This window comes from Chiloscyllium plagiosum, chromosome 36 (assembly GCF_004010195.1).
Source record: "Chiloscyllium plagiosum isolate BGI_BamShark_2017 chromosome 36, ASM401019v2, whole genome shotgun sequence".
NCBI lineage: Eukaryota > Metazoa > Chordata > Chondrichthyes > Orectolobiformes > Hemiscylliidae > Chiloscyllium > Chiloscyllium plagiosum.
This window is the reverse complement of record NC_057745.1, coordinates 6,524,576-6,536,646: the sequence shown is the minus strand read 5'-3', so window position 1 is coordinate 6,536,646 and position 12,071 is coordinate 6,524,576. Positions and strand designations below refer to the sequence as shown.

General features: G+C 42.3%; 1 protein-coding gene across 8 annotated transcripts in view; it reads left to right on the top strand.

Moving 5' to 3' along the window:
* Positions 1–12,071, top strand: part of LOC122540917 (A-kinase anchor protein 13-like) — a 411,711-nt gene that overhangs the window by 323,178 nt on the left and 76,462 nt on the right. For all 8 annotated transcript variants that reach the window (XM_043677213.1, XM_043677212.1, XM_043677210.1 and 5 more), the window contains one exon: positions 1,847–1,997. In XM_043677213.1, the coding sequence (XP_043533148.1) occupies positions 1,847–1,997 (151 nt within the window). The remainder of the gene's footprint in view (positions 1–1,846; positions 1,998–12,071) is intronic.

The following is a 12,071-nucleotide window of genomic DNA, read 5'->3' as shown; positions in this document are numbered from 1 at the left end:
TTACTGGTGTTAGTGAGGCCAACATATGAAGAACTCGAGAGCTGTAACGTGATGAATTAAAGATTATACTATCATAAGCCGATTGAACTCACTCAATTTCAGAATCAGTGAATGCTCTGGGAAAATAACATTGTTGAACTGTTAAGGCTGGGAGAACTCTGTTTAATCTCTTTGGTTGTCTCCTGCTGCTAACCCATACTTTCACAAGATTGTGAATCTAAAACTTTATATTTCTAAATCATCCCCCCTCAAACCTTTGAAAGCCAAGTTTCAGCATCATATTGCCACTATTCCTGAGTTGCTTTGATTTATATTTGCACATCACATTGTGTGGAAACCCATGAGGCCTTTGCCCAAAACTTAACTTGCATCCAGTGATGTGGTTAAGGGTTCCTGACTGGTGATCCAGATCCCAGAATCCTCTGTAAACAGTTCAATTCTAACAGACAGTTTGAGGGTTTAAATTTAGTTTACAAAATCGAGCTGATGGTACAGTTGTCGTTGGGAGTATGTGGATATGAGCGTTAATAATGGGGGTGGGTACTATAAGCTATGTTTCCTGTATTAATCACCACTTCTGCATAGATCTCTGAGGTCAGGGCTGGGCAGTGAGTCCTGGAACAGAAGACGATTGGTTCACACACTAATCGGCATGCGCAGACTCTCCAAGGAGCTGCGCAGTGCACGTCTTCAGGAACGCATTGGCCATAAGCTCCACCCACTGTGAAAATATTGTGGGCAGTGCAACTTAGGATTTCAAAGGAGAGAGACCTAACATCTGGTCCTCAAAGTCTTTGTAAAAATATTTATATTCTCAGTACAACCTGTAACTAGCTGCTACTATGCAAAATCACAGGATTTTTATGATGCTGAGAGAGATTAGTCCACTTGGCTTTTCAAATGATCATCACGACCCAATGCCAATCACCTGCTTGCTCCCCATATCCTTCCTCGGTATTTCTATCCCAATCATCATCTGATATCCTCTTGAGATATTCTCCAATCAACTTGATTAGAGATGTTATTATGCACCTCTGGAGCGGGTGGGACTTGAATCTGAGACTTCTGGCTCAGAGGTATGGACACTACCAATGCATTGTTCTAATGCTGTGTTGACTTTTTTTTTACTTTAACTTATTTTTCAAAGAAACCTGTTCAAGGATGTTATTACACACCTCTGGAGCCAGTGGGACTTGAATCCATGACCCCCTCGGTCCAGGGCTACCACTGTGTCACATTGAAGTCCCTTCCAATGCTCTCTCGAATGTTTCAACTGACCCTTCCTTTATCAGTGGTAAACACGATCTTGTTAACCACAAGAGCCTCTCCTAATTAGACTAGGAAGTAGTCTGCCACAGTAGAGTCAACAGACATTGTAAATTCTTATGCTAAAAAGGACAATGGCAGCTACCTTTTTCATAGCAACAACTCATACAGCACCATGAGCTGTTCAAGCCCATACAACAGCCATAAGAGCCAACATGCTGGACATTCCTTATGGTCTAGCTTTTGAGTATTTCCATCAAACGTACATGATTCTCTAACTCTCCAGTTTATCCTCAAAGTGGTTGACTTCTTCACTGTCCTCTGAAGCAGCCTAACATTCAGTTGCAGTAACATCTTGAGAAGGAATTTTAAATAAGGGAATGGAGATTTTAACTTGTAGGTGACTTGGGTCTTGTTGGTTGGTGATTTTATGCCAAATATTTGCAGAGGTGCTATCAATATTCACAGAGCGAGGGAGCAGTCACAAAATCAATTCCTGAAGGAGCTTTCACTGGGATCAAGCATACTGTGATGGGAAATGGAAAAGATTTGTGTCACTGATGTTTCATCTTTTCTTTAGGAGAAAGAGAAATCAAAAGAGAAGGAAGTAAAAGACAAAGACAAAAAAACTGTAAACGGACACGGTTTTACTGCCATCTTAGCGTTCCGTACTCCACAATGTGCCCAGTGTAACAAAGCCATCACCAGTCGAGAGGCATACCTATGCAGCAGTAAGTACCTGGGTTACACTTTGTTTTGAAATTTAATGTAAGTTATTTAAGTTGTGCTGGGGTAATGTCACAGTTTTCGAGCATGTTTCATGCTGATGGTTTCACAAGCTTGAAGTCACTCACTGCTTGAAGTCACTCACACAGGCCCTTTTGGACCTGGACAGTTAGCCCTTAGTAATGTGACTGCTGCCCTTCCAAAGCTTGGGAAACGTTTTTCTTGTGAACTCCAAATATGAAAAGCTCCAAATATGGCACTACGTACATGTAACTATTGTTATAAAGAGAAAAGGACAGAACGTAGAAGTGGTGGGGCTGAGAGTCAAGTCTGTGTCCTAATTATTTGCTTTAATTGGTGGAATGCAAAATTAGAATTGTTACTGTACCATTAAGGAAGATGTTGTTGACTATTCAGTCAATGTGAAGACAGTTGATTAACATTTTCATGAAGGATTTGAGACTTTCATTGGGGATGGTTGTTAAGATTGAATTTTAAACTTTCTCATTCCTCTTTTCATATCCCTTCATGTCCTCATCTCCTTCCTTTCTCTGCAGCCCCCTTTTGCTCTCCAGTTCTCCCAATATCTCTGTGCTCTTTCAATTCTGGTTTCGTGAATATCTCTGATTTTCACCATTGTCACCCATGTTTTCAGTTCATTGAGCTCAGGGTCCTGGAATGTCATCCTGAAACATCTCCATCTTTTTATTCTCCTTTCTAAGATGCCCTTTCACAACCTGCCTGTTTGTATAGGCTTGTGATCACTCAACCTAATATCTCCTTGGGTGTCAAGTTATATTTCATGATATTAGTGTGAAGAACCATGGAACGTTTGCTATGATAATGGCACCACATAAATGTAACTGTTGTTATAAAGAGAAAAGAACAGGAAATAGAAGTGTTGGGGTTGAGACTCAAGTCTGCATCCAGCTTTTGAGTATTTCCATCAAACGTACATGATTCTCTAACTCTCCATAGGTGTGCATACAAGTACCATATATCATGTATTGTACCAATGAGTTGAACTGTACCTTGAGTGTAATTATTCTGTGTTACATGGTATCATGTTCCCATTGATTTTTTTGAGCATCTCTACTAAAATTGCAAAATACATTTGGGGATAAGTCAGAGACCCCATGAAATCTCATCTTATTCTTCTCACATGGTTCTGGCTATATTCAAAGGAAATCGGGAAGATGACAAAGCTGCAAACTATAGACCAGTTATTGGAAAGTGTTCTAGTCCATTATTAAGGAAGAAATAGCAAACATTTAGAAAAAAACTTAACTCGATCAAACAGAGTTACATGTTTTTGTGAAATGGAAGTTAAGTTTGATAAATTTGTTAGAGTTCTTTGAGGACGAGTGGAGTTAATAGTGTATTTGGATTTTCAAAAGGCATTCAGTAGATTGCTGCATGAAAGGTCGTTGCACAGGAGTGGTATTGTTCATGGTATTGGGGATAATCTGTGTGCCTGAATTGAGGATTGGTCAACACACACAGGCAGGAACCTGTGGAATCCCCATTGGAGCACATTCCACGGAATTGCCTGGGAAAAATTGTGGGCGGCACGGTGACACAGTGGTTAGCACTGTTGCCTCACAGCGCCAGAGATTCGGGGTTCAATTCCCACCTCAGGCAACTGACTGTGTGGAGTTTGCATATTCTCCCTGTGTCTGCGTGGGTTTCCTCCGGGTGCTCCGGTTTCCTCACACAGTCCAAAAATGTGCAAGTTAGGTGAATTGGCCATGCTAAACTGCCCATAGTGTTAGGTGAAGGGGTAAAATGTAGGGGAATGGGTTTGGGTGGGCTGCATTTCGGAGGGTCGGTGTAGACTTGTTGGGCTGAAGGGCCTGATTCCACACTTAAGTAACCTAATCTAATAAAATGCTCAGGTGGGCATAAAGCCACCTAACCTGATCTGACCAAATCTGAACTGACCTGACCTCCCCTTTCACAAAGCCTAACCTGACAATCCCTTCCCCTCCCTGCGCCAGACGTAATTTCTCTCACTCATTCTCCAAACTACATAATCTACCCATACCACCTGGCACTATACTCCTACCTAGTGTGCACCCTCCCTGGCACCCTTTCTCCTTACCTAGCTGACACCCTACTAACCTGGCACTTTGGCACCTACCCATCTGGCACCCTACCACCTCCACTGGCATCCTATTTATCTGGTACTCTAGCACCCTACCCCTCTCAGTATCCTAACATCATACTTGCCTTTTGTATGTAAGGTTTGGCAGCAGCTGTCAGAAAATGTTCTTTTTAGATTAGATTAGATTACTTACAGGGCAGAAACAGGCCCTTCAGCCCAACAAGTCCACACCGACCCGCCGAAGCGCAACCCATCCAGACCCATTCCCCTTCATTTACCCCTTCACCTAACACTACGGGCAATTTAGCATGGCCAAATCACCTAACCTGCACATTTTGTTGGATTGTGGGTGGAAACCGGAGCACCCGGAGGAAACCCACGCAGACACGGGGAGAATGTGCAAGCTCCACACAGAGAGTTGCCGAGGCGGGAATTGAACCTGGGTCTCTGGCGCTGTGAGGCAGAAGTGCTAACCACTGTGCCACCGTGCCGCCCACGGTTGTCGGTCCTTCAAATATCAGAATATACAGCAGCTGACTGCCGTGTAATGGGGACGTGGTTTGTCTTCCCCGACCATTCTTTGTTAGGAAAGAACTGTCCAATGGAAGTGCAGCTCTGCATTTCCGAAGGAGCACTGAGTAGAGTCTCCTCTCAGAAATTCAGAGCTCTCTGCTTGAGATTGGCTTTTCTCTTAAAAAAAAAAATCCACCCAATTCCCTCTGTTGTGTGGGAAAGACAGTTCAGGGATTGGGGATATGTTGATGGATCAGTTCCATGTATTTACAATGCCTGGGGACAGAATGTTACCCTAAGTGTGTCAGGGAGGTTGAATTCTCAATGTTCAGGAGAGCCATTTTCATTGCTGCTTTCACAACTTCTGAGTAGTATTAAGGATCTCAGCTTTGTACAGAGTGTTTTTGTCTTGTCTATTATACAATCTAGAGAGAGATAATACAGACGCTAAACAAATAGATTTAGCACAGAATAGCACAAGAATCAAATATGAGATGATTAAAGAGCAGAAAGCTGAGGTTTATACCAGGGACAAAGTTAAATGGAACAATGTGGTTTTGTGTCTGACATATACTCTTTGTTTCCCCTCTCCTTGCTTGTGGTTTTAGCTTCCTATTTATATATCTGTGTAACCCACAGTCGTGGCAGAACAAATTTGAACATTTTAAAGCAGCAGCAAAATGCAAAAATAGGTTTGTGAGAAAAATGCAAAGATATTTCCAAGCTGTGTGTCTCTATAGAAAATGGTCTTGCCAGCTATCTGTTCTCCATACTCCAAATTGGTGGCAGAAGTGTCAACCAATATACTCCTAGGCGAAAGTGGGTACTGCAGATGCTGGAGATATGAGTGGTGCTGGAAAAGCACAGCAGGTCAGGCAGCATCCAAGGAGCAGGAAAATTGATGTTTTGGGCAAAATCCCTTCATCAGGAAAGGCTTTTGCCCGAAACCTCAATTTTCCTGCTCCTCAGATGCTGCCTGACCTGCTGTGCTTTTCCAGCACCACTCTAATCTTGCCTGCAATCAATATACTCCACCACGCATCTGTCTCCTCTGAAAGCTCTTCCTTACTCTATTTATCCCCATATTAATACTTTCTGTCTTGTACTATGTTCCACGACCACCCCCCTCTCTCCCCCAACACCCAAGCTGGCCCCTCACCCTCAGTCTGTGATGATTGTATGGTGGTGGCAAGTTATTGAATACTTTGTCAGGCAGAGAAACCTGGATTCTTGACTGACTGGGGAATCAAAGGTAGCGAGTGGAATTGTGGCCACCATCAGATCAGTCATCTTGCTATTAAATAGTGGGACAGCTTCAAGGGACCGAATGGCCTGCTGTTCATAACTCGTGTGTTTATATGTCTCTTCATTCCCTTTCTCTCCCCTCAATTCTGTGATTTCCCTCCCCCAACCCAACCAATCTTTTATGAGATATTGGATGATTTGCATTATTCCTGTGACAGTTGTCAAATGATTGTTTCCAAACAAATACTTTTGCATTTATATAGTGTCCTTTATGACCTCTGGTCATTCCAAAGTGCTTTATGGACAATGAAGTACTACTTAAGAGTAGTCGCTGTTGTAAGGTAGGAAATGCAGCAGTTTGCGCATAGCAACATTTTCATAATGAACATGATCTGTTTTTGGGATGTTGATTCAAGGTGAAATATTGTCAAGGGTTTTGTTTTAATTCCCTCATAGTACATGGGCATTGCTAGTTGTAGTAAGTCAGTATTTATTGCCCTTCACTATTGTCCTCAAGGTGCTGGTAAGCTGCCTTCTTGAACCACTGTGTTCTGAGTTGTAGGTAGACCAACAATGCATTTGGGTTGGAGGTCCTAGATTTTGACCCAGCGACAGTGAAGATCCAGTGATACAGAAACTCCCGCGTTAACTCCCATGTTCTTCAGAACAGTGCCATAGAGTCGTTTAAAGTCAACATGCGATGACAGAGTGGGTCATGGTTTAACAACGGACCTGAAAGAACCTACCTCCGGCAGTGAGAAATATCAGCAAGATTTTTGTTGACTGAATTTAGCCAAAATATGATTGTCAGGTGGCCACTTTGGGTCAGTGTCAAGTTCAAACTATCTGGTTTCAGGTTTGTCTAAATGGTGTGTATTCATCCCATATCTCCAGTTGCTGTCTGAGCTGATGTCTCTAATAGAGGGTTGACGATTATAACCTGAAGAGTGATTGCACCTTGGCCACATATTCAACATGAAAGCTTCCCAGCAACTAAATACCACAATGTCTTTGTAAACTTTTGCAGCCAAGTTAAAATCAGAGAAGAAAACCAAGAGGGACTTCAGTGAAGTGTATAAATGTTAATTCAATAGAGGCAGCAAACAAGGAGGTGTAACTAGAGCAAAGGGGCTTGCTAAAATTAGGGAAAGGCAAATTTCAAATTTTGACCTGAAAATTTTGGGATAATCACATGGAGTGAATGCTGGCACAACAGTGAGTTGATGCCTACATTTCCTCGACATTATTGAAATGCATGTTGGATGTTGTGCTGCAGTTTAGGATTTTTCCAGCAAGGATTGGCAGAGGGAGCTTCCATTTCTAGCCAGTCTTGCACATTAGAAGCCAAAGTAAACATTTGCGATGTAGTGTCAAGTTGCTGTGAAGGAAGCCCCTAATTTAGATGGTGTCCTTTGCTGCAATTTGCACTCCTCTTTGATTTATTTAATTAAATGTCCATTATTCCACGATGGGGAGTGTTTTAGTTCAAGTTGCTTGCATCAGTTAATTTTAATTTTTGGGAAAGATGCAACTGTGACTGCCTCAAGTGATACAGTAGATGAATCCCAGGCTGCATCCTTCTATAATAGCCTTGATTGATATAGAGCAGTGTGTGGTTTCTGTGGTAGTGTCCCTAGTTTGAAAGCAGATTGTGAAATGCGCATAGGTGGTTCAATTCCTCTTTCATGTGGTGCATACATACCTCTGATTTTTGTCTGGGTCTTTAATGACATTTTGGCTCCAAGTTGATATTCTCACGTGTACTAAAAGTCCAGGTTCAGTGAGCTGCATGCGGGCAGGCTGTGTGCAAGATGCAGAGGGTCATTACTGGGTCCCAAACTGTCTCTGGCTGGCCTCATTTTCACTGGGGCACCCCCATAACTGGCCTGGAAATTGTTCTTTGGGGTTGCCACTTACTTCTGTGCCTGCACCCAAACAGGCAGTGTGGATCTCAGAGCCTTTCTGATCCTCCAGCCTCCCCTAGCTACTCTGAACTGGCCCTTGGAACTTGGAGGTGGACTGAAAAATCCCAGTCAGTCTCTTTTAATTGGCCTCGAGGAACTCTGGATGACCATTGTGAACCTCCTGCATGCAAAACCAAGCCAGAGGCAGGATGGAATGGGAGAGCTGACAGATTAGTGCTACCTTAATCCCAGCCCTGGCACAAAGAGCCTGCAAAGGGAATATGGATAGGTAAATGGGCCCAAAACGTTTTGTTAGCTGAGTATGATGTGGGAAAATGTGAGATTATCCACTTCGGTAAGAAGAACAGGGGAAGCAAAAGATTATTTAAATAGTGAATGACTGTGGATTGCAATGGTACAGTGGGATCTGGGTGTGATTGGTCATCTAACACAATGTGTTAATGGCAGGACAGTAAACAATTAGGAAGGCAAATGGAATGTTTGATCTTTATTGCAAGGGGGAGTGATGTATTAAAGGAGGGAAACCTTAGTATAACTTGAGGTGTGATCCCACCAATAACTTGAGGACTGCATACGGTTTTCGCCTCCATACATTGGAGTCATAAGATGTATGACTTGTCTTATAAGGAAATAATTGAAGCGGTTGGACCTATATTCATTGAATTGTAGAGGAATAAGAGGGGGCTTTATTGAAGTATGTAAGACTTTGACAGGGTAGATGCCAAGAGGATGGCTGTTTTGATAGAGGATTCCAGAATAAGGGAACTTTGGCCGACATTTTCCTTCCTTTGTTTCTGAATGTGGAGGATGGTACCTTTAAAAGCAAGAGAGAAATAGAGACACTGCATCCATACAATGTGAAACTCACCAGATCAAGTGCAAGTCAGGCACTTAAGTGCTGACTGGCAGGTTTCTCGATCTATCAGATACCGCGACCAAGAAGCACCACCGGGGAGCTGATGAGACTCCTCATAAGCACATTGTGCTGGTTATGGAGAGCAGCCATCTTAGCTTCTCATTAGTTCATGTTAAGTGTTTTTTGGGAATAAGTCAGGGCCGGGGGAAGAGGGGTGGGTGTCAGGTGTGTTTGAGGAAAGAGATTTCTTTCACTGGCCACCATCTTTTCTCCATCCCTGGCCCGTTCCCCAGATTGGGGCAAATTGGACCACTTCCTCCGAACCAGGCAGACAGGAGCCCTGCTTCCTCAGTTGGGAAGGCAACATCTTGTGCCACTGCGTTCAAGGTTGTTCTTCAGGTCAGTGGTAGGTTGAGGTCTATGTGGTTGTAATTGACCACGCACGGGCCTGAATTGGGTGACAGAATAGGAAGGGGTGGTTGTGTCCAGATTATTTACCCTTTCCACCACCTTCCCTTGTTAGTCCTAGGGATGGAAAGGCCTTGCCTATAGTTTCTGAAATTAGGGGCTCCTATTTAAGGTGAAAAAGAGGAATTTAACGTTTTTCAACATTTCGGAATTCTGTACCTCAGAGCTATGCAAGCTAGGCCATATGTTCAAACCTGAGATAGACAGATGTTTGACCCTATCAGGGAGTCCAGACTTGCGGGAACAATCCGTAAGGTGAAGTTGTGGCCAAGATCAGATCAACCTTGGTCTTAATGAATGATGGGACAGACTCAAGGGACCAGATGACTCTACTCCTCCTCCTGTTCACTCAGTGGGATAACCTTACAAATTACCAGCCTATAATTTATAAAAGCAACTCTGCTGCATAGCATGTCCTTCCAGCTATTTATTTTTTCTCGCTCCTCTATCCCAGACTGGGATTCATCCCGTGAACGTCTATCAGTTGCCTCCAATCTCCCATTCTAGTGTGTGAACTAGAGTTCACTCTCTTTTTCATTAAGTAATAGAAAACCAAATTCCTTGAGGAATCCAGGAAGAGAAGCTCAAAGGCATTTGGCCATTCTTAATATGTGCTTGGATTTATTACTGGGCTAGAAATTCAGATTTGGGTTAGTCTTTAGGAGACAAGAGTGCCAATCCCTTCATTAATAATAATCGTTAAGCAACCATATTGTCGATTTAAAAGAAACAATTGTTTCATCGATGTGCTTCACAGAGGAAATCTGCTATCCTAACCTGATCTGGCCACCCAACATAGTTGACTCTGAAATGGCCCAGCAACCATTAATTTGTAGATGTCACACTTGTCATCAGTGCACACATACCAAGAATGAAGCTTAAAAATAGCAAATGCCTGTTGTATGCTCTTCAGCCAGGTCAGTGCTGCCTTTGTTATTCTGTACACCAGCAAGAGTCGATACGTTTTTTTACCTCTCTTCTTAAGGTAATGAAAGGATGAAGGTCTACTGGATGTTAGAATTATAATATTAAAGTTAAGCATGTTCATACCTTGGTACATTTTATTTTGGATACTCTTATGACTAATTTATGTAATTTGTTTTTCTGTGGAACTCGTGATATATCCAGTTCTAATCACATGGGATCCATTCAGAGCCAGAGCAGCAAGTGCCTCCTTTGTTTAACTCCATACAGCAGCTGTTTAACTACAGGCATCAGAGTTCAGGCCAGCTCTTGTGTGTGAATTTCTTGTTCTTTTCCCTAAATCTTATCCAGTACCCACATCCTAGACCCTGCTGTCTGCCACTTACAATTTGACCACTGTACTCACACTACAGACGTTTACATTGCATCACAGGCCATTGGAATTCTCCTCAATCATGTTTTCAGTCCATCCACCCTTTTAATTATTTTCAGTTTTTACATTGCCCTGTCTCACCTTGAAATCTCAGATATTGATGGCCTTCTGCTTTCATAGGTTTTAGGGTGAAGCTTTACAAATGGCTTGAGAATCAGGAGGGTGTTGATGACAAGCAACAACATAGAGTGTTGCATAATGTGGAAACAGGGATTTTCTGTATTCAAAAGATGTTTAAGTTACGTACACTACTGTCCATTCAAGCTCCCAACAGCAGGAAGAGGAACCACAAGAGTTAAAGGGCAACTGAGTAATTCGAGTAAATTTGTATCACAACCTCATTGAATGCCCGACATTGTGAAAGGCCTCCTCCTGTCCCTCACTGACTAGTTTTAATGTCAGTCCTTGCCAACAAAATAAGCTCATAAGAATTAGAAGTAGGAACAGACCATTCAGTCCTTCAAGTTTTACCACCATTCAGTGAAATCATGGTTCATCTGCCCCAGACTTCAACTTCTGTTTTTGGCAGCTACTCATAGCCCTCAACTCCCTGAATTCAGAAATCAGTTATATGTCCCCTCTTGAAATAGTTTGTGATGTAGCCTCCACAACTCTGACGTAGAGAATTTCAAATACTCACTACTCTCTGGGAGAAGACTTTCCTTTATATCTCAATTTGAAATGGGTGTCCCCTTATTCTGTGCCAGTGTCCGAGTTTCAGATTTCCCCACTAAACAAGTCATCTTCTCAACATGGGTCCCCTCAGAATCTTGTACATTTTAATAAAATGACTCTTTTATAAAGTCTAATGATTAAGGCCTAACCTGTTTAACTATTCTTGACTAATCAACCTCTTCATTCCAGGAGACACAGTCAAGATAATCTATTTTAAGCTACCTCCAAAGCGAATCTATTTATTGTCAAATACAGGCACCAAGTTGTACACAGTACTCCAGTTTAGTCTCACCTACACAGTTGAAACAATACTTTGCTGTTTTAAACTTTTAACAATAAAGGCTAAAATTCCATGTGCCTTAATTACATGACCATCTCTGACCAGTCAGCTCAGAACCAGTCCCTAAAACGAGACTCCAAATCTTTTTTTTTAAATAATTAATTTGCAGAGATAGCACTGTGTCTGTGCTAACTCCACAAGCTCTTGTTAGGATAAATAGTTCTTTTTTATTAACCTATTTTTCCAATTAACGTGTTCAGAGATGTTATTACATACCTCTAGAGCAGGTGGGACTTGAACCCAAGCCTGTGTACAGAAACAGGGACACAAACGCTATACCTCAAGAGTGCCCTATCTCCTGTTCATATTTTATTAAAATATCATTTACAAACAAAAAATTAACATTAACAGCTGTATACAGAGAAATAGCAATTTTACAAGGGAGAGGAGCAGTAAAGCCAGGCCCCAAACCCTACTGTTCCACCAGTTGGGGAGAAATGAGGACAAACCTCAAATCCCACTTTGTCATCACAAAACAGTAACGAATACATAAGACAGTCCAATTAGATTTTATGAAGTGCATAGAATATAGACACCCCCCCCCCCCCCCCCAGCAAGCCACCTGTCCGTCCAGCCACTCTAAGGCAATCCGCCCT